Source organism: Kogia breviceps, chromosome 14, assembly GCF_026419965.1.
Source record: "Kogia breviceps isolate mKogBre1 chromosome 14, mKogBre1 haplotype 1, whole genome shotgun sequence".
NCBI classification, from domain to species: domain Eukaryota; kingdom Metazoa; phylum Chordata; class Mammalia; order Artiodactyla; family Physeteridae; genus Kogia; species Kogia breviceps.
In genome coordinates this window covers 26,495,642-26,517,184 of record NC_081323.1, presented here as the reverse complement: position 1 = coordinate 26,517,184, position 21,543 = coordinate 26,495,642, and the positions used below count along the sequence as shown (strand labels likewise).

At 52.5% G+C, this 21,543-nt stretch overlaps 1 protein-coding gene across 4 annotated transcripts in view; it reads left to right on the top strand.

Annotated features, from left to right (window-relative positions):
* The window catches only part of RAB11FIP3 (RAB11 family interacting protein 3), a 78,114-nt gene that overhangs the window by 41,028 nt on the left and 15,543 nt on the right, over positions 1-21,543 (top strand). Inside the window, exons 3-6 of one of the 4 annotated variants that reach the window (XM_067012763.1) lie at positions 5,815-5,906; positions 14,086-14,243; positions 18,177-18,326; positions 21,043-21,177. In XM_067012763.1, coding sequence (XP_066868864.1) covers positions 5,815-5,906; positions 14,086-14,243; positions 18,177-18,326; positions 21,043-21,177 — 535 coding nt within the window. Of the gene's footprint in view, positions 1-5,811; positions 5,907-14,085; positions 14,244-18,176; positions 18,327-21,042; positions 21,178-21,543 lie in introns of all 4 variants that reach the window. The other 3 variants (XM_059036878.2, XM_067012765.1, XM_067012764.1) reach the window with 3 other exon arrangements.

Here is a 21,543-nt window from a genome sequence, read left to right as displayed (position 1 = left end):
TCTGTGTAACCAGTGGGTTGTAGTCCTTCAGTGATTTTTTGGAGGTTAGGTGTGAGGTTAAAACAGAAAGTTGTTTAAAACTTCATCCCTTGCACAAAATTTTTTGGTGGCTTCATGCAAATTTTTGCTTCTCCACCTCCAGTGTGTCTTGGTGCTTCCTGGTATGGTATGCTCACCGCCCCACAGCAGGCACCCAAGCCAGGCCTTTGGGAAGGTCACCGGGGCCACCGCAGGCATGCCCAGGACGCTGGGGGCTGGCTTGTCCGCCCACAGCTTCCTCAGTTAACCTTTTGGAAACTCTAGGTGTAGACTTTTTTCTCCTACTTTTAACAAACCAGTGTGATTTTTTTCTTTGACTCATCGATTATTTTAAACAATTTCTAAATGTATTTGAAGAGCTTGTCAATAATTTGAACCTAATCATGTGTGTGATAGTCAGAGAATGGGATCTCTGTGCTGTGCCTGGAGTTTGAGGTCTGCCATGTGACTGGTTTTCACGCGTGTGTTACGTGTGCTTGAGAGCTTCCCGCTGAGTCCGTGGGTGTCCGGACCCAGCAGGACTGGAGCCGCTGCGTTGGGCTGCCTGGTCTCAGTCCCGGGGGTCAGTAAGGATGTCACATGTCCCGGAGGAGGTGGCTCCGTGGGTCTTTGTCTTCAGCAGCTTCATTTCACCTTCACCTCATGTGATGGGTTGGCCGCAGGTTGGCGGTGATGGGAGCCAGGGCCCCAGGACTGGTGGGTCATTGGAGAAGGCTTCGCAGCTCAGCCCGAGGGCTTTGGGGTGGGTGCATAGGAGTCAAGCCCAGGACACCAGCAAGCAGTCACTCATGCCAGGAAAAACAAGACGTAGAGTAAGAGGAAAATGTGCTTCTGGAATACTCTCGGCCAGAGGGGATCAGTGTTTATGTGGTCACAGTAATTAAACAAATTGAATATTCAGGTAAGCAGAGACTAAGCCATTTTGTGGGGAAGAAGGTGCTAAAGTCCCTGGGTGCTCTACTGGGATGTCAGCAGAACATTCTAGAATTCAAGAACTTATGGGAATTGCTGGGACACTTGGCCTGACATGAGCCAGGCTAGGCAAGCTTGCTGTCCACCCTCAGCCCATAGCCTCGGGGGGAGTGGTGTGGACCACTTCCTGGGGTGACCACAGAGCAGCTGCTGACCACAGGGCACCTTCCAACCAGGGCCGAGACCGGGCTTTCTCTGAAGGGTCAAGGCCCCTGGGCATGGGCAGGAAGGAGCCCAGGACAGTGGCCAGCGAGAGATGGTGCCAGGGCTATCTGTGTGGCTCTGAGGCCCTCTCTGAGCCCACGTCCCTGATTCTGTTGCTGGGCAGTGGCTGCTCTCTTCTGATAGGCCCACAGGTGACAAGAAATAGAGGAAGCTCAGCTGTAGGAATTCCTGGGGGGTCATGACCTAGGGGGTCCCAACCTTGGGCCTCAGGAGTCAGAATGTACTCCCTGGAACACTCATGACCAGGTGGGCGCGACCCAGTGTGCTGTCAGAGCTCTCCAGGCACCAGCCCGTCAGGCCCCGGCGTGGGAGCAGAGTGACCCCCATCTGTTGGCCGGAGGGGTGCCAGCTGCTGTCCCTGAGGCTGTCCGCTGGTTGCACGTGTCTCGAAGTTTCATGTGCATAGATTTATCAACCTGGTGAGAGAAGATGGTTGTCTGAGATTGTCTTGTTTCCTGGGTCCTGCTTGTCCCTTGTGGTCACCCTTCCACCTGATGCTGAGATGGGGCTCGCCACACCCCTCCTCCCTCCTTGCCTTGGCCTGGGCCCTTCCCCCTGCAGCTGGGGGGCCCTCTGTCCTCACTTCCTCCTGAATCAGAGCCTCCAGGTCAGGATAACTTTTTTTTTTTTTAATATATTTATATTTTTGGCTGCGTCGGGTCTTGTGGCACACGGGATCTTTTCGTTGTGGTGCGCAGGCTTCTCTCTAGTTGTGGCGCGCAGGGCTTAGTTGCCCCACGGCATGTGGGAATCTTAGTTTCCCGACCAGGGATCGAACCAGCGTCCCCTGCATTGAAAGACTGATTGTTAACCACTGGACCACCAGGGAAGTACCCACGTCAGGACAACTTGGTGAAAGTTCTGCCTCTGGGGCCCACACACATCACTGAGTCTCATTATTTTTGCATTCTTTTTTGGTAACATTTCCACTGTAATTAAAAATAAAAGCTTCCTAGGCTGTCCCAGAGTTAGCCTGAATGCTCCAGGAAGTGGTGCTGTGATTCTTCAGTGGCACGAATATTCTGGAACAGCAGCGTCCCACGCGGTGGTGTGGGAGGGTGAGGCTCGGTCTCAGCGTGATGCCACACTGCAGCTGGTGTCCCCCGCCCCAGTTTAGCCTATGCAGAGCAGACCCCCACTCCTGAAGTGTGTGCTGGAGGGAGCAGAGAGGGTGTGGGGTGGGGGGCAGGGTTGGTCAGGGGCCCAGCCTGGCCAGCAGATAGGGTGGGGTCCTTGGGTGGGCAGGCTAAGGGGAGGCTGCTGTGATGAGAGCTTGAATCAGGCGGATGAAGGGGCTGCAGCTGTGGGAGGGGGCAGCTGAGACCTGTCAGGGCCGTCAGCTTTGCCGAGAGGACCATTCCAGGCTCGGGGACACAGCACCTGTGGAGCTGGCTTTCTAGTGGAGGACAGCTGGGACAACCCCGGGAGGTGATGGGACTCGGGGGACGGTGAAGCTGGGGGCACACAGGTCTCCCAGAGAGTGTCTGGGAAGGGGACCTGGGGCCACACTGCACATTTGGGGCTGCAGGAAGGCTGGGGGGCTGGGCTGGGCAGCTTGGGTGCCTCAGGAGACTCGGCCTCTTCTGGAGTGGGCAGTGCTGGTGGGGACACCCCTCTCTGCACAGTGGGTGAACTACTGGGCGGGTCAGGGCTGTGAGCCCTGCTTTTCCTTTTTTTTTTTTTTTGGCCTCGCTGCTTGTGGGATCCCAGTTCCCCAACCAGGGATTGAACCCAGGCCCTGGCAGTGAAATCGCGGAGTCCTAACCTCTGGACTGCCAGGGAAATTCCCCTGCTTCTCCTTTTTTTGGTAATTTGACGTCATCATTTAACTTTTGTTAGGAATGGAGAGTGAAAATAAAATTAGAATAAAAACAAGTCAGAGACAATTTTGAAATTGTTAACTCGTAGCATTTGGGAGAATGGGAGCATGATCACCTAAACTGCTTTCAGCCAGAGCTCACCTCACATCTTCCTGCCGGCACGCCTGCCGTGGCCATGGTCGGCCTGTCGCGTCTGTCAGGCTTCTGTTCTGCATACAGGAGTGGAGCACTGACTCCGTGTACTGACCCAGTTTTGCAGAGGAGTGCAGGAGTCTGCTCTCCTCGCCACAGGCCTCATTTCAGGAATAGAATGAAATCAAGGGGGGTTGTTACAAATGGGCCATTGCTCTGGCTCATCCCCCAACCCCAGGCTCTGGAAGAATAAGATAAATAAAAAGTAAAAACTGATACTTAATTGAGAAAACTGATAGAAGAACCATATTTAGTTCCCATCGAGATTGTAGAAATGCGAGCTGCATTCACATGTTCCTCCACTGCATGGGGCAGGACCCACCCCGGGAATGTGAGCACATGTCCACCGTGGCTAAGATGCTTGGCTGCTTTCTGAGAGTTTTGAATTCTCTGTTTCAGTTTTTGGAAGTGCAAGCAAGACTTAACATTTGAAAGTGGAAAGATAGGCAGAGTCAGCCTAGCATTTTACAGCTTTGCGCCGGGGTAAGTGGTCCTCTCCCTCCCCTGCCCCAGACACCAAAGGCTTCCGTCCACAGTTACCCTCTCCCCATGGTTCTGCCATAGTTCACCTGCACCAAAGACCAGGCATCCAATGAGGGGCTGCAGGGCTGTGGGCTGGTGTGGTGGGCAGCGAGCACGGGGTCCAGGTCCAGCCTGCCACGCTCTGAGGCTCCTTCACTCCAGCCGCGTCTGAGCTACACTCCCCTGGGGAAAACGGTACAAAGCAACAGCAGCAAAAGTACCTGTGATTCTTAAGACGGAAGCAGCCAAAGGGCTTTTGCAGTCTTGAATTTGGAGCAGCAGCTCACAGTTACTGAACGTGTAAACGTTTGAATCCGCTTGATTGTCGAGGGGAAACATTATTCTGTTCAAACTGAGAGCTCTTCAAAAACAAGACATAGCGACGTGTCCTGCCACTAAGGGTCTGGCAGCGTCCATCCCCCTCCCCAGGCTGTCCTGTGACTCCAAGCCTCAGAGCCCAGCTGTGGGCGTGGCGTCCAGATGCCAGAGAAGAGCGTCCTCTGGCCGAGAAGAGCGTCCTCTGGCCAAGAAGGCTGGTGCTGACCCTTCAGAGTCCTTTTCCAAGGAGCATCAGGAGGCTTGCTGGTCCACTTGGCCCTCAAAGGCCTCTACTCCATACAAATAAGTGACTAATGTCTTGTTAGGTCACGTGAAACACACTCAACAAGGAACTGATGTGTTTGAGTAGTCACTGCTGTGATCCGTGTTGTGGGTTTTCCTCACCGCGCAGTCCTCTGTGCTCTGTGGATACCACCTGGGACACCAACTGCCCAGGTGCCTGGGTCACCCTCCCTCCTGTCTGACTTGACTGCAAATCGAGAGTTCCCACAACTTCCTCCGTAGGTTTGATAATTTTCTAGAATGGCTCATAGAACCCAGGGAAGCGCTTTACTTACTGTTATCAGTTCATCATAAAGGATATTATGAAGGTTACAAATGAACAACCAGATGAAGAGGTATATGGGGCAGGGTCTGTCATGGAGAGGTTTCTGTCCCCATGGAGTTTGGGATGTGCCACCCTCCTGGTATCTGAGTGTGTTCCCAACCCGGAAGCTCCCCGAACCCCTTCATTTGGGGTTTGTGTGGAGGCTCCATTACACGGGCAGGACTGTTTAATCCCTGGCTGTTGGAGATCAGCTGCGTCTCCAGCCCTTCCCCCTCCCGGGAGGTCAGAGGTCAGGAGTGGGGCTGAAAATTCCCCTGGCAACCAGCCCCCATCCTCTGAGAGTCACCTCACTGGTGTGAACCCAGGTAAAGCTGAAAGGGGCTTGTTATGAATAAAAGATGCTCCTTTCACCCCTTCACTCAGGAAATCCCCGGGGTTTTAGGAGCTCTATGCCAGGAACCAATGGAGACAAAGACCAAATAAATATTTCTTATGATATCACAGTAATGAGGCAGCTTCAGGAAACATAGGCATCTTGCATGCTCTTTGGAACGGGCTATGCCCTGACATTGCCTAGAGGCCGTGGGAGCAGAGCTTTTCCTGCAGAAGGGCCACTGCTGTGGGCTCGTGTCTGAGAAGTGGGGTCTCTGGTGCTGATGTCAGCGTTATCCAGCATGAAACGATAGCATTTCTTTCAAACTTATTATTATTATAAAATAAAATGTGTTGTAGAAGGTAAAGTTAAGTAAAAAGGGAGAAAATAAAAGCTGCCATGGGTCCAGCACCTTGGACAGATGTTATCACACTGACACCTCCCCAGACAAGACAGATTCTTTACAACGTGGAGTCTGGGACTTCCCTGGCGGTCCAGTGGTTAGGACTCCGCGCTTTCACTGCCAAGAGCCTGGGTTCAGTCCCTGCTTGGGGAACTAAGATCCCGCAAGACGAGTGGTGTGGCCAAAGTAAATAAATAAAACGTGGAGTCTGGCGGCCCAAAGCCTTGTTTCCCGGGGGGGCCGCATTGCTTGCCTCCTTCCCCTGGGGTTTCTCATGGCCAGTCCAGGTTCCACTCACATCCACCACGCATGCACCTTCCCCCTTGACCTCTCTGGGGATACTCTGGGCCACCTGCTGAGCCGGGTCTTCTTTCTCTAGCAGATCCCGATGGCCAGCTCTGCAGCGTCACGCCTGCCCCCGACGAGGAGCCGCCAGCCTGCCCCGAGGAGTTCGATGACTTCGTTACCTTTGAGGCAAGTGGTCTTCCCAGGAGAGCTGAGTGGGCATCTGACAGATACACCCTCTCTTCCTCATGTACCCTAAATCCTGCTTCACTTGTTGGTCCCCACGGCTGTTTGTTTATTTTCTTTTAATAGATCTTTACTGGAGTATAATTGCTTCACAATACTGTGTTAGTTTCTGTTGTACAACAAAGTGAATCAACCATATGCATACATATGCCCCCATATCTCCTCCCTCGTGAGCCTCCCTCCCACCCCTCCCTATCCCACCCCTCTAGGTCATCGCAAAGCACCGAGCTGATCTCCCTGTGCTATGCTGCTGCTTCCCACTAGCTAACTATTTTACATTCGGTAGTGTATATATGTCGATGCTACTCTCACTTTGCCCCAGCTTCCCCCTCCCACCCCGTGTCCTCAAGTCCATTCTCTGTGTCTACATCTTTATTCCTGCCCTGCACCTAGGTTCATCATTACCATTGTTTTTTTTTTAGATTTCATATATATGCGTTAGCATACGGTATTTGTTTTTCTCTTTCTGACTTAACTTCACTCTGTATGACAGGATCTAGGTCCATCCACCTCACTACAAATAACTCAATTTCATTTCCTTTTATGGCTGAGTAATATTCTATTGTATATATGTGCCACATCTTCTTTATCCATTCATCTGTCGATGGACATTTATGTTGGTTCTGTGTCCTGGCTATTGTAAATAATGCTGCAGTGAACATTGTGGTACATGTCTCTTTTTGAATTACGGCTTTCTCAGGTATATGCCCAGTAGTGGGATTGCTGGGTCATATGGTAGTTCTATTTTTAGTTTTTTAAGGAACCTCTGTACTGTTTTCCATAGTGATTGTATCCATTTACATTCAACAGTGCAGGAGGGTTCCCTTTTCAGCACACCCTTTCCAGCATTTATTGTTTGTAGTTTTTGTTTGTTTGTTTTGTTTGTAGATTTTTTTTTTTTTTTTTTTTTTTTTTTTTTTTTTTTTTTTTTTTTTTTTTTTTTTGTGGTATGCGGGCCTCTCACTGTTGTGGCCTCTCCCGTTGCGGGGCACAGGCTCCGGATGCGCAGGCTCAGCGGCCATGGCTCACGGGCCCAGCCGCTCCGCGGCATGTGGGATCTTCCCGGACCGGGGCACGAACCCGTATCCCCTGCATCGGCAGGCGGATTCTCAACCACTGCGCCACCAGGGAAGCCCTGTTTGTAGATTTTTTTGATGATGGCCATTCTGACTGGTGTGAGGTGATACCTCATTGTAGTTTTGATTTGCATTTCTCTAATAATTAATGATGTTGAGCATCTTTAAATGTGCCTCTTGGTCATCTCCACGGCTGTTTCTGTGGGGAATGGCAAGAAGGGCAGGCAAGCAGGGCTCATTCTGACACTGGTAGGGACGCTGTGGTTGGTAGGCATCTGCTCTCCGTGCTGTGCAGCCAGGGCTGGTGGCCTGTTGTCAGCAGAGGAACAGGCTCTCCTGTGACATTGCTGTCCCCTTCTGCCAGACTGCCAAGCAAGGCCAGAGCATGGACTCCTTTGTGAAATGAAGAGCTTCTAAGAGTCCCTGTAAATGGTAGCACCCCACAGGACCCCACTGCCCTCTTCTGTGTCTCTGTAGCTTGTTCCTTGCTCTGAGAAACTGCCCAGGTATTAGTCACCCCTCAGATGACACAGGTTCACTTCCCGACTGTCTCTCACTTCTGCCAGCACAGGCCTCCAAGCCACCTGGGAGCGTTCACCCATCACAGCTTTGTCCCAGAGTCCCACCTGGGCCTGAGCCCCTGAGGGCAGGGACTCCCCCACTTTGCGTCCCCCATTCAGCAACAGCTGGTGTGTTCATTCTATGTGTGGCCTGGTGGTGCTAGGCCCAGTCCTGGTACATGGAGGCCAAGTGCCCAGCTGGGACATGTGCTGGCTGTGAGGCATGGTGTGGCCGGGCAGGGCTGAGGGTGTGCAGGACCCTGAAGTGTCAGCTGTCAAGTCAGCTGCCAGACCCCGAGACTGTGGGATGGCGAGGCGTGGAAGGCTCTGTGTGGAATGACACACCTTGAACTTTCCAGAAGTGCAGCCAGGTCAGGGGAGAGCCTGCTTTTCTTGTTCAGAACATGTAGAGAACCCTGTCTCCTCACTTAGCGGTCGGCCAGCAGCAGACCTCTCCTGCCCATTGACACACCAGCACACACTTTACCATCAATGTTGTCTGTTTTGTTCTTCTCTTGTATTTCCGTGAGGGCGTTATATTGATTCTTTGTATTTTATGTGTATCTGGGTGTCGTGAGTTGAATGGTACTCCCCAAAAGTACATCAGAACCCGTGAACGTGACCTTATTTGGAGAAAGGGTCTCTGCAGATCTCGTTAAGTTAAGGATCTCAAGATGGGATCATGCTGGGTAGAGTGGGCCCTGAATCCAATGACCAATGTCCTTTGAAGAGAAAGGGAGATGACACACGCAGGAGAAGGCGGTATAAAGACGTGGGCAGAGTTGGAGGAACACGGCTGCCAGCCGAGACATCCCCTAGCCACCAGGAGCTGGACGAGGCAGGAAAGGTCCTCCTCTGTTGCCTCAGGAAGGATTCAGCCCTGCTGACACCTTGATTTCCAACTTCTGGCCTCCAGGTCTCTGAGAATATATTCCTGTTGTCTTAAGCCACCAGTTTATGGTAGTTAGAAATTGGCAGCCCTGGGACTTCCCTGGTGGCACAGTGGTTAAGAATCCACCTGCCAATGCAGGGGACACAGGTTCAATCCCTGGTCTGGGAAGATCCCACATGCCACAGAGCAACTAAGCCCACGAACCACAACTACTGAGCCCACATGCCACAGCTACTAAAGCCAGCGCGCTCTAGGGCCTGCGTGCTGCAACTACTGAAGCCTGCGTGCCCAGAACCCGTGCTCCGCAACAAGAGAAGCCACTGCAATGAGAAGCCTGTGCACCACAACAAATAGTAGCTCCTGCTCGCCGCAACTAGAGAAAGCCCACGCGCAGCAACGAAGACCCAATGCAGCCAAAAAAAAAAAAAAACAACGCACCAAAATTTAAATTAAAAAAAGAAATTGGCAGCCCCAGGGAACTAATACAATGAGTTTTGTTACTCAGGATAGTAAAAGGCATCAACACATTTGATCCAAAAGGGTGAGGCCCACTGACGCTGGGGCTGCCTCCTGAAGCCTGGGCGGAGCAGGCTTGGGGTGCTGTCCGACCGCTGGCTCCCGTCCTCTGCAGGGTGGACCTACCTGGCATCCCACAAGTGTGGCCCTCCCACCTTTATGGTGCCTCAGCTCTCAGGTGTGCCAGCCCCCACCTCGTGCTTGTCACCTTCCGAGGACGTGGGTGGGAACCTGACGTTTCAGAGTATGCAGGAGGAATGCTTCTCAGGTTTTTAGATCTTAATTTTTTTTTCAACAAGGAGGGAATATTTCTTTTTAAGTTTTTTGGTTGCTTTAAAAGAATTAATACACTTTACATTTTAGCAGTTTTAGGTTTTCTGCTCCACAGAAAATGGAGCAGATGGTACAGAGAGTTCCCATTACACCCCACACACATACACGGTTTCCCCGCAATGAACATCTTCCATTTGTTATAAAGGGTGAACCAATGTCGATACATTGTTACTAACTGAAGGCCATGGTTTACATTAGGGTTCACTCTTGGTGGTGTACGGTCTGTGGGTTTTGATGAATTCATGACGTATCTACCATTGCAGTTTTGCTGCCCTAAAAATCCTCTTTGCTCCCCAGATTCGTCCCTTCCTCCCACTAGCACCTGGCAACCTCTGATCTTTTACTGTCTCCATCGTTTTGCTTTTTCAGAATGTCATAGAGCTGGTTAGAATCATACAGTGTTGGACCTTAAAAGTTCCTCTGTGTGTTTTTGTGCTTTTCAAGGTTTTTATTTTATTTATTTATTTATTTATTTATTTATTATAAATGTATTTATTTATTATTTTTGGCTGCGTTGGGTCTTTGTTGCTGCGTGTGGGCTTTCTGTAGTTGCAGCGAGCAGGGGCTACTCTTCGTTGTAGTGCACGTGCTTCTCATTGCGGTGGCTTCTCTTGTTGTGGAGCACAGGCACGTGGACTCAGTAGTTGTGACTCACAGGCTCTAGAGCGCGCAGGCTCAGTTATTGTGGCGTACGGGCTTAGTTGCTCCGCGGGCTTAGTTGCTTCCCGGACCAGGGCTCAAACCCGTGTCCCCTGCATTGGCAGGCAGATTCTTAACCACTGCACCACCAGGGAAGCCCCCTTTTTAAGGTTTTTAGATGTAATTTTGAGGGGAGTGGAATTAGGTGCTATACAGAAACTTGTAGAAAGCTGTTTTTTAAAAAACTTTTGAATCGTGTAATCCCAATAAGTCCCATAACAATATGAGTGAAGATTATGTGTATTATATCCAATACCACATCTGGAGACCCTCTGCTGGCAATCTTCAGAGATAAATAAGACTTTCATTGAACATTTTCTGGCTGGGCACACAGCAGTGCTGGTCAGGGTGCACTATGCAGTAACACTTGGTGGACTGCTGCTCCCGAGTCCTTTCCTGCTGGGGATGCTTTGTGGGACCCGTGGCTTCCGGTGTTTGACTGAGCATCCCTTTGGCCCCAGCTTGTAGGAGAGCTCCCAGGAGAAAGTTTTTATTTTTTTCATTAAAAAAAAATGTTTTGGGCCTCACCACATGGCTTGTGGAATCTTAGCTCCCTGACTAGGGATTGAACCTGGGCCCTCAGCAGTGAAAGCGCAGAGTCCTAACCACTGGACATCCAGGGAATTCCCCAGGAGAAAGTTTCTGATTCTTTTCTCCCCAGGAGAAAGTGGCAATTCTGAGAAGGGGAAGGGCGGGGCGGTGAATGAGGGTTGCCGCTGACGTTCTGAGAATGAGAAGAAGGTTCCGGGTCTGAGAGTCTGAGCAAGGTGGAGGGCGGACTGGCAGAGGACCTGATGCCTGCAGGGACGAGCGCGTGTCAGGACTTCTAGAGGGGTGATGGGAAAGTCGCAGAGAGCAGGCGCCAACGGAACGATAAGCGTGGTCTCTGCTGTGCCTTCCCCGGCCCTCCCTTCTCCTTCAACTCTTGGCCTTAATAAGATGATGGAGAAATAGGTTTTTTGTTCAGACTCTTATCAGAAAGGTTAGAAAATCAAGAACAAAAGCCGCTCTGTTTTGAGATCTGACTGTGAAAAACCCAGCAGGCACTTCCTGAACTTTACCCCCCTTGCTAGCTAGCGCAGCGGGTTTAATGGAACATGTCTGGGAGAGGGTTAAACTCCTTCCGAGACAGTGGTGTACCTTCAGGTGGACACACAGGTTTTGCAGAACCTCAGCACAATGGGCAAATAGAAGGCTGTTGGAAGCTGACGACCGGTCTGGACAGAGTCCCCAGCGTTCCAGTTCCATGGAAAGGCGGTCTCCATGAGCGCGCCCTTCCTGGAGCTGGTGTGAGGAGCCAGGCCCTGGCCAGGCTGGCATCTGAGGGTAAGAGGAGGCTGGACACCGGCCACGGTCTGCCAGGCAGCTTATTCCCCTTGGAGGGACCATGACCGGACAGCGAGGGCCCCAGGCAGGCCTGGGCACCCTAGAGCCCCTCACTGATGGCTGATGAGCACAGGCGTCCTTGCCCACCCGCTGGCCCAGCGTTTGTTAACCGGTGAGGAAACACAGCCAAGCTTTCTAATGTGCACTTTGATTTCCACATGAGCTTATCCTAACGTGAAATTTGTAATCATTTTTAAGTTGACGGCATAGACGGTGGGCTGGCAAAGCGAGGTCCTATCTGGTGGCACATGGGGGCCGCTGGGGTGCCTCTCTGAGCCCTCGGTGTTCCTCCAGTGGACCACGCTCGCAGACGTTTTCTGCCCTCTTGAAAGGCAGGTGTTCTCCCGCCTGCCCTAGAAAACTGTCTGGCTTGCTGAAATTTATTCAGGATAGCCTGGACTAAAGGGGGTGAGCAGGTGGGCAGTGTCTGTGAAACGAGCTGGCCCCGTCCTCCCGGTCCCCTCGGCCCTCCCTGGGCCTTGCCCTGGGTCCTCTTGGAGCCTCTGGGCCTCCTGCCCCTGGGGCTGCTCTGTGTGTCACGGGGCCAGGCTTGCTTTAGGAATGAGGATGGAAGGTGGGCATGTCTGCTTGCGAGGTGTGGGCGCAGTTGGCTTTGCATGGCATCTGCCTCATCCTGTATTGTGGGGAATTACTTCCACCCTGAACCGTCCTCCAGGCCCCAGGGAGGGTTCCGGCTGCAGCCCGGCCTCAGCAGCATGACTGCGGGTGAGGTCAACAGGCCTGAGCTCCGGGCCTCCCCCAGCACCGAACTGGCCGGCGCTTCTGCGCACCCCGCTGCCTGCGAGGACCTGGGGCCACACTGGCCAGAGGAGCCTCTGCTGGAAGTGGTGATGGTCGGCTGTCTAAACGCTGACCTCAAGAGTCACGTTCTGTCCTCTACGGGAAGCCATCTCTGAGGCCCCCAGTCCAAGTCCGGGGTGTGTGGGCCCTGCCTGCTTCCAGGTCGAGGGCCAGCAGAGGGGAGGGGAGGGCTCCGGGCAGCTGTCCCTCGGCCCAGGAGCAGCGGGCCCAGCCTCACACATGGCGGAGCCTGCCTGGCTCAGACAGTGTCCCTACCTGCAGGCTGAGCCCAGAGCCACCTGCTTGGTGGTGAGGAGAAGGAAACTGGGGGCCCCTTGAAGGGATTTCCTGATTTCAGATTTTGAAGTGAATGCTCTTTGTGAATTACTTAGTTGCCTGAGATTCCAAGGAGTATCAGGTTTTCCTCGGAAATAAGGAGTGTCATGGAATGCCTGCAGTAGGTACCTCGGGTGCCTTCCCTGCTTCATTCTGTCCTATGTGCAGGAGGCGGGGGTTGCACCACCTATGACACGTGAGCCCCCAGCTTTCAGGCTCTGTTCTCGCACCCGCCTGTGTAATCTCTAAGTCTTGAGTGGTTGCAACCTCTTGAGATCAGCATTGCAGCCCCTGATCTACAAATGAGGCAGCACAGCTTGGATGCTCAAGATCCCGGGCTGGGGTCACACAGCTGGTGGACAGCAGACCGAGGATGGGCCCTGGGTCTCCATCGGGCAGAGGTGCGGAGACAGCCGTCAGGGGCCCTTTTGCCCCCCCACCCATCTTGTGACACCAGAGCCGGAGGACAAAGTGCACCATCTCCAGTTGCTTCTCTGAATTCTTACTTGTTTGCAAATTGTTAACCTCAGACTCTTTAGAGCATGAAAGGTTGGCTACTTCTCCTAACCAGTGAAGTTTCACTTTAGTTAAAGCTGAGATTGTAAATTGAAAATGGCCTGTTTAATGGTTCTTCAGTTTTAAGTTCATTTGGACAATCCACAAATACCTACTGTCTGCTGTATGCCCAGCCCTGTGCTCGGTGCTGGGTCCACAAGAGTAAAAACAAAGATGTGTTTAGTGGGAAAGTAGACCTTTTTTAAATTAATTAATTAATTAGTTTCTTTTTGGCTGTGTTGGGTCTTTGTTGCTGCGCGCGGGCTTTCTCTAGTTGCAGAAAGCAGGGGCTACTCCTCGTTGCAGTGTGCGGGCTTCTCATTGCGCTGGCTTCTCTTTGTTGCGGAGCATGGGAGGGCTCTAGGTGTGCGGGCTTCAGTAGTTGTGGCATGTGGGCTTAGCTGCTCTGTGGCATGTGGGATCTTCCTGGACCAGGGATTGAACCTGCGTCCCCTGCATTGGCAGGCGGATTCTTAACCACTGCGCCACCAGGGAGGTCCGGGAAAGTAGACATTTAACCAGCAAACATAATTGGTCCAATAATTGATGAATTCGTATTTTGAGGTTAGACCACGTAATTGGATTTCAAAGCAATAGCTTGCATGTACAGAGCAGATATTGATGGGGACTTTTAAAAAGGCATAGTCTTACATTATTGAACATTAGTTCCTGGGGTAGAATTCATTCCAGTGCTGGATAGCCACAAAACTGGCTGTTCTGGCATGTATCCTGTGATGTTGGGATACTTTGTGTCCGTTTTAGGCGTATTGCTATAACTAAGTTTAAAAATCACTCCAGTCATTTTTTCTGCTCTTGAATATGTGCCTATTTTTCATTTTTGAAAATACTGAAGTGTTTTGTAACCTACTGTTTCTGCTTAGAAGTACAGGAGGGACATCTCCCACGTGCAAGCTCCCCCTCCACAGGATCCTTTCCCGGGCCCCGGGACTGACTCTTCTCTCTCGTAGGCCAACGAGGTGACAGACAGCGCATACATGGGCTCCGAGAGCACCTACAGTGAGTGTGAGACCTTCACGGATGAGGACACAGGCACCCTGGTGCCCCCCGAATGCCTGGACGCCGCGGAGGAGCCCGGCCATGGCGCCCTGCTGCTGCTTCCAGGCAGGTCTGTTCCTATCTACATGGCCCGGGGCTGATGGCAGATGGGTTCATGGGGGGATTCATGTCGGGTGATCCAGAGGGGAGTGTGAGCCTGCGGAGGGCTGCGGTCCTGGGAAGAGTCTGCGCCCAGCTGACCGTGCAGCCTCCGTCAGGAGGTGCCCCTCTGTACAGATAGGAATCCTAGGAGAAAACGTTCGCTTAGTCTTTCGGATTTTGTCATCACAATTCTTATGACCCAGGGCGAGACACACTTCAAACATCTTCATCTTTATGGCACCCTGACTCCACGCATTTGAGGACAGTGAGGGGAAGGGCCGGCTCAGAGAGGCCAGGTGCCAGGTGACCCATGTGGGCCCAGGTGACGGCTGGCGGTTCTGCCCTGGACTCCCCGGGAGGCCTTGAAACTGGAATTTTGCTTATTTTATTTCATTTCATTTCTTGTTTGGCCCCTGCAGAGCTTGTGTTTTTCCTCCCTAATTGAAGACGGTGTGCCTGTCCCAGGCACCAGCCCTCCCGTCACCCCCACCCCCCATCAGCTCCTTCCCTGGTACACTGGCTCCTGGTTTGTTCCTCACTCAAGGGTCATCACACAGTGTGTATCCTTTCTCCACCTGGCTTCTCCCACTTGGTATCGTGGCTGTGAGGTTTATCCGTGTCTGTGTGCACTGTTGTGAGTGGTTTATTCTGGTTATTATTGAGTGTTCCACTGTGTGAATGCTCGCAGTTTCTTAATTTCCTGTCAGTGGGCATTGGGGCATTGGGTTTGCTCACAGTTTTGGTTTCATGAATAAAGCTGCTGCATGCAAGCATCACGTCTTTTGGTGGCCGGGTTTGTTCCTCGGTGGCGTAGGGTGCACCTGGGGCACAGGCTCCTCTGTAGGGGTTACTGCAGGTCAGACACTTACAGGTGGGGTTTGGTAGCTCCCTGCCTGCCAGCCGCCTGCGGGTTCCAGCTGCTCTTCATTCTCGCAGCGCCTGGCATCCTCCGCTTCTTCACGCCCATTGTCCAAGGGCGCGCAGAGCAGGTGGTCCTCACTTGGGTTTCCCAGGTGCCTGACGGGGGCAGTGCCTTTCTTGCACCGGCTGCCCATGTGGAGACCCTCTCCTGTGTGATGCCTGTTCCAGGCTTTCGCCCCTTTGTTGATTGCAGGACTCTGCAAGCTTTTCCGTAGAGGCCAGATAGTAAACAGGCTCGTGGCCCGATGGTCCCAGCACTGCTTCTCAGCTCTGTGTCGGCTGCCTCTGCGGATACAGGCAGTGGGTGGATCTGGCCTCCCTGGGTCCCGTGGGCTGTCTTTTCCTCCGTCTTCAATCGTGGGAGCTCTTCCTCTGTCTCAGGGGACTCCTTTGTCCCGGATGTGTTGCAGGCATCTTTTTCCCCCTCTGCAGGTCATCTTCTGACTTCCCTGGGGTGTCTGAGAACAGATGTTTTTAATTCTACTCTAGTCCAGTGTATCTGTTTGTCTTTTGTGGTCGGCACGTCTGTGTTCTGCTTCAGAGGTCTCTGCTTACTCCACATCATGTGACGTTTACTTCTGCTTTTCTTTAAAAGCTTTATTGTTTTGCCTTTGTTTTCAGCTCTTTCATCTCCCTGTAAGGGAGTTTTTGTGCATGGTGTGAGGCAGGGGTCATTTTTCCTGTATAGATGTCCATCGGCTCAGGCTCGGTTTTGAAGCTCCCTCCTTCCTCACTGCCCCACAAGGTGGCCGAGTGCATGGGCTGTGCTGGATGCCCTGCTTGGTCCCGTGTGCCCTGTGCTGGTCAGCACTGCTCAGTCCTTCTGCTCCAGGCTTGTCGCCCACCAGTCCTGCTGTTCAGCCATGTGCCCTCTCCAGCCTCACTCTACAAGGCTGCGTTGGCACCTTTGGCCTTCACATTTCCATGTGGATTTTATATAGATTCAGCTTGTTAGTCTCTGGAAAAAAGTACCTGCTGGGATTTGGGTTGGGATTTTGCTGGATCTGTAGATTATTTGGGCAGAACCAACATCTTGTTCCTATGGGTCTCCCAGTCTTTGAACATAGTTTATTGCTCCATTTATTAGGGTCTTTCCTTGATTACTGCGGTGTGGGGTGACCGTCTGGTGGGGAAGGGGGTGTCGTGCGTGCACGTTCAGCCATTGGGCTCTGTTGGGACTGGAGGAACACCTTCCAGAGCCACGCCCAGCATGTGGAGATGGGAGCCCAGAGTGGCTTGCAGTGACTGAGGAGGGAGGTGTGAGGGTAAAATACGTGGGGCTGGGGATGCCACGTTCGCTGTAGCTTCCTGATCAGTACTTTTTTTTTTTAAAGAATTTATTTATTTATGTATTTATTTATTGACTGCATTGGGTCTTTGTTGCTGTGTGCGGGCTTTCTCTAGTTGTGGTGAGTGGGGGCTACTCTTCGTTGCGGTACATGGGCTTCTCATTGCGGTGGCTTCTCTTGTTGCAGAGCACGGGCTCTAGGCGCACGGGCTGCAGTAGCTGTGGCTCAAAGGCTCTAGAGCGCAAGCTCAGTAGTTGTGGCGCATGGGCTTAATTGCTCCGTGGCATGTGGGATCTTCCCGGACCAGGGCTTGAACCCATGTCCCCTGCATTGGCAGGTGGATTCTTAACCACTGCGCCACCAGGGAAGCTCCTGATCAGTATTTTTTAAGGTAATAAGGTAAGTTCTTTTAAATTTTTAAAATATTTATTTATTTATTTGGTTGCACTGGATCTTAGCTGTGGCTTGCGGGCTCCTTAGTTGTGGTTCACGGGGTCCTTAGTAGTGGCGTGCATGTGGGATCTAGTTCCCTGACCAGGGATTGAACCTGGGCCCCCTGTATTGGGAGCGTGGAATCTTAACCACTGCATGACCAGGGAAGTCCCTAAGTTCTTTTAATTAAATTCAATTTGGGTCAAGTAATCAAAGCTGAAGTGTCAAATCTGGGAAATCATTATGAGGTCTTAGTTTTTCTCTGGAAGTTTCTAGGCTCTGGGCTGTTTTGCTGGTTAAGCAGTGACTTGCCCTCAGGATTCGTTGAAGTCACATTGGTGTCAAATGAGAAAATCTTGAATTGCTGCAGGGATGCCGATTATAATCTAAAGTCACCCGTTTTCTGTCAATGCAGTGTGTGACGGCTGCGTGGTCTGCCCCGGGTCCCCAGCACCAAGTGCGCATCCCCTCTGACATGAGGACAGGCGCTGGGCTCCTCGCCTCCCACAGGCGTCCATGTCTGGCCCGTGGAGGCTGCGCATGGTCCCTCTCACTTTGGAGGCAGCTTCCTCTCCCGGGGTCTGGGCACGTGGATCCACGAAGCAGCTCATCTACAGAAACAGAAAGCAGCTTAGTGTGAAATGGTGTCTGTCGGAAGGAATCATTCCTTCCTGTCTCTGTGTGAGAAGGTGAGGGCTGGTAGCAGGTGGGCGGCAGTCAGACTCGGACACGCTCTTCAGAGAGCAGTCGGACGTCCCGAGACCATTGGGGTCAGGTGCCTCAGGGAGCTTGCGCTGCGTGTCGTGTGACTGTGGGTCTGGGCAGTGGATGGAGACTGGCCCCTCCTGACTACCAGGCCTGCCTCTCTGAGGGGGCAGCTCCTGCACCTGCTCACAGGATCTCGGGGGGTGGGGGTGGGGGTCCGTGGTGAGGTGGTGGCCCGGCCCCGGGGTGGGGAGCACCTGGCGTGTGCCCGGGGTGCAGCAAACACCAGATTCAAAGGCTTATTATGACACAGGGACATAGATAATATAAAGATCTTGTTTTGGAAGTGATGATTTTGGGTATGTTGGGCCAAGTGAAGTACATTGTTAAAGTCAGTTTCACCTGCGCATTTACCTTCCCTAGCACGGCTGTTAGAACACAAACTCACACATACGTATGGTCACCACACGTTTCTGCTGGAGGCTCAGGTCACGCCCGCGGCTCTGGGGTACCTGCAGCCCGTGTCAGCAGCTGACGCACGTTTGCCTCTGCAGGTCCCACCTGCACAGCCAGTCGGTCGTCACGGTGATAGGAGGCGAGGAACATTTCGAGGACTATGGTGAGGGCAGTGAGGCGGAGCTGTCCCCAGAGACCCTCTGCAATGGGGAGCACGGCTGCAGAGACCCCGTCTTCCTCACCCCCAGGTAACAGCCCTGCACCAGGGCCGTCTCTTCACCTTCTGTTAAGGGGGAGGGTCCGCTTTTGGTTCACAGAGAACTTGTTTTATTCACTGTAATATAATTGAACAATGCCACAGTCAAAATTTTAAGATTTCTATCAGGATAACAGTTGGCTGTGGTTCCTCTCATCGGTTATGGTCCCAGTCACTCCCCGTTTATAGGGCCTCAGCCGAGTCTCAGGGCACAGAGCTGGGGTTGGGAAACTCGGCTTTACGGGTTTCACAGTGCTGTTTGTGGATCACATTGTGGTTTGCATTGAGCTTGGCGGAGGCTGTGTGTGTGAGAGTGTGAGAGTGTGTGAGTGTGTGTGTGAAAGAGAGTGAGTGTGTGTGTGTGTGAGAGAGAGAGAGAGAGAGAGAGAGAGAGAGAGTGTGTGTGTGTGTGTGTGTGTGTGTGTGTGTGTGTGTCAGTATTGATACCCTGCTCAGCAATCTCAGTCTTGCTGTGCAGGTGGACCTCGTCCTGCACTTCCCTTTGTGTTTTGTACTCACTGAAGGTCTGTGGAAGCCCTGCATCATTTTTCCAAAGCCATTGCTTGCACCGTCTCTCTGTGTCACATTATGGTAATTCTAACAATATTTCAGACTTTCATTATGATTGTTTGTTGTGGGAATCTGTGATCAGCAATCCTTGATGTGACTGTTGCAAAAGGATTACGGGGCTTCCCTGGTGGCACAGTGGTTAAGAATCCTCCTGCCAGTGCAGAGGACTACGGGTTCAAGCCCTGGTCCAGGAAGATCCCACATGCCACAGAGCAACTAAGCCCGTGAGCCACAACTACTGAAGCCTGCATGCCTAGAGCCTGTGCTCTGCAACAAGAGAAGCCACCACAACTAGAGAAAGCCCACGCACAGCAACAAAGACCCAATGCAGCCAAAAATAAATAAATAAATAAATTTATTTTAAAAAAGAAATAGAAAGAGCTCCTCGCCCCAACAGGGAGCAGCCTTCTACTTAAAAAAAAAAAAAAAAAAATGGATTACAACTCCCTGAAGGCCTAGATGCTGGTGAGCATTTTTTAGGAATAAAGTATTTTTTAGTTAAGGTATGCATGCACGTGGGTTTTTTCAATTTTTTGTGTGTGTGTGGTACGCGGGCCTCTCACTGCCGCGGCCTCTCCCGCTGCAGAGCACAGGCTCCGGATGCGCAGGCCCAGCGGCCATGGCTCACGGGCCCAGCTGCTCCGAGGCATGTGGAATCCTCCTGGACCGGGGCACGAACCCGCATCCCCCGCATCGGCAGGCGGACTCTCAACCACTGCGCCACCAGGGAAGCTCTTTTTCAATTTTTAATATTTTAATTTTTTGGTTGTGCCGTGTGGCTTGCGGGATCTTAGTTCCCCGACCAGAGGGCGAACTTGTGTCTCCTGCAGTGGAAGCACAGAGTCCTAACCACCAGGGAATTCCCTACGTTGTTTTATTAGATGTGATACTTTTACACACTCATTGGACTACGGTACAGTATAAACATCACTTTTACATGCACTGAAAGCCAAAAACTTCGCATGACTCACTTTATTGCAACACTCACTTTATTGCGACAGGCTGCAGGTGAACCCACACTATCTTCGAGGTCTGCTTGCACGGTGTTATCATCTGTGGTGTCCTCGGACCTTATTCCTCTTGCTGAAAGTTTGTGCCCTTCGACTGGCCTCTGAGGGAGGTTTAACATCACAAATGGCTCTTCAGATTCATTTTCTTATAATCACCTGACATCCCCAAACTCTCTGGAAAATTCCGGCTTTGAATAAACTCAACTGTGGCATCTAAAGGGCAGGACCTTCGCTAACAGAGCTGGCTCCTGCCCGGCTCTCCTGCCTCTTCGGGCTGCAGGAGGCCCTGGGAGAAAGCGCCCACCCTCATATCCGGGTCAGGGGATGTGCCGGCCCCTCGGGGAGACCCTGGCCTGGTTGCACAGCCTGCACATGTCAGTCACCTCTCCCTTCTGCCCCCAGTTCTGGAAATTCTCCAGCTGTGCCAACAGCAGAGGCCGAGGGCCTGGGCGGGGGCCAAGCCAGGAGGGCTGCCTGATGCGCTCCCAGTGGTGCTGCCCTGAGGGCCAGGCTGTGGCCCCGCGGGGCGTGTGTCTCCCCATTTTGGTGATCTCTCCATTTGTTCCGTGTGTCCGTCCCTCATCCCATGTCCACAGGGTTACTTCTACACTACGATTGATGTCTCACTTTAACTTTTCTGTAGCCTGGGGTCCTAACGCCTGCAAGACGTGGCTGCTGTTACCACTGCCCTGAAAGCCCACTGAGATTAGGTCGCGGCGTGGCTAACAGAATTATGAGTTTTTAATGAGAGTTGTCCACCCATAGTTCTTGGTTCTGGTGGGTCTTAGACAGTTACTGACATGGTTACGGAACAGGAAGTAAGACGCTCCCTGGCCATGTGCGTTGCTCTCGCGCTGACGTGTTTCTGACAAAGGAGGATGCAGTGTGTCCAGTCATTTACTTCTTGGCAAAGCAGGGTTCTTCTTTTACATCGAGCCGCGGGGCTGCGCCTGTGTCCTCTGCGCACCTGACCAGGAAGATGCCCCCAGCCGCTGCGCTGGGCGTTGCGGGTCCCAGAGGTGGTGCCGAGGGTGACAGAGAGGCCTCTGCGGCATCCGCCTGACAGCTCACCCCCTCCAGCCACCTGGTCCTTGCTCTCTCCTGAAGCCACACCTCTCGTCCCTCCAGCGCTGACCCGCTTGCCGCCAAGCTGCACAGCATCCTCACGGATGAGGCTTTTGAGTTTTACTGTAGCCAGTGCCACAAACAAATCAACCGCCTTGAGGATCTTTCTGCTCGCCTGAACGATCTTGAAAAGAATAGGTAACCTGTGCGGTGCCTGGCCTGCTCTCTGTCCCGGGGGAGGCAGAATCCACCTGCCCGCAGCCGCCCCCAATGCCCTGGCCCAGGTGCCACTGCCTTTGCCTGGCCCACTCCGGGGGCTTCCTCCAGAGGCCGGGCAGGCGTGCGGACAGCAGACTTTTCTCCAGCCCCTGCCCTGCATGTGCTGGTCCTGGTCTGGTACCCCGTGTGCATGCCGCGGTCCAGTCCCCTGCCTCTGCCCTGCCTAAGGACAGCCAGCATGTGGGAGAAAGTCTGCTTTTAGAAAGATGTGCTTTCTCCTTTTTACTAAAAGATGTGTGAAGTTGAGAGTCACAAGAAGCAGCACTGGGAAATCTAAAGTGAGAG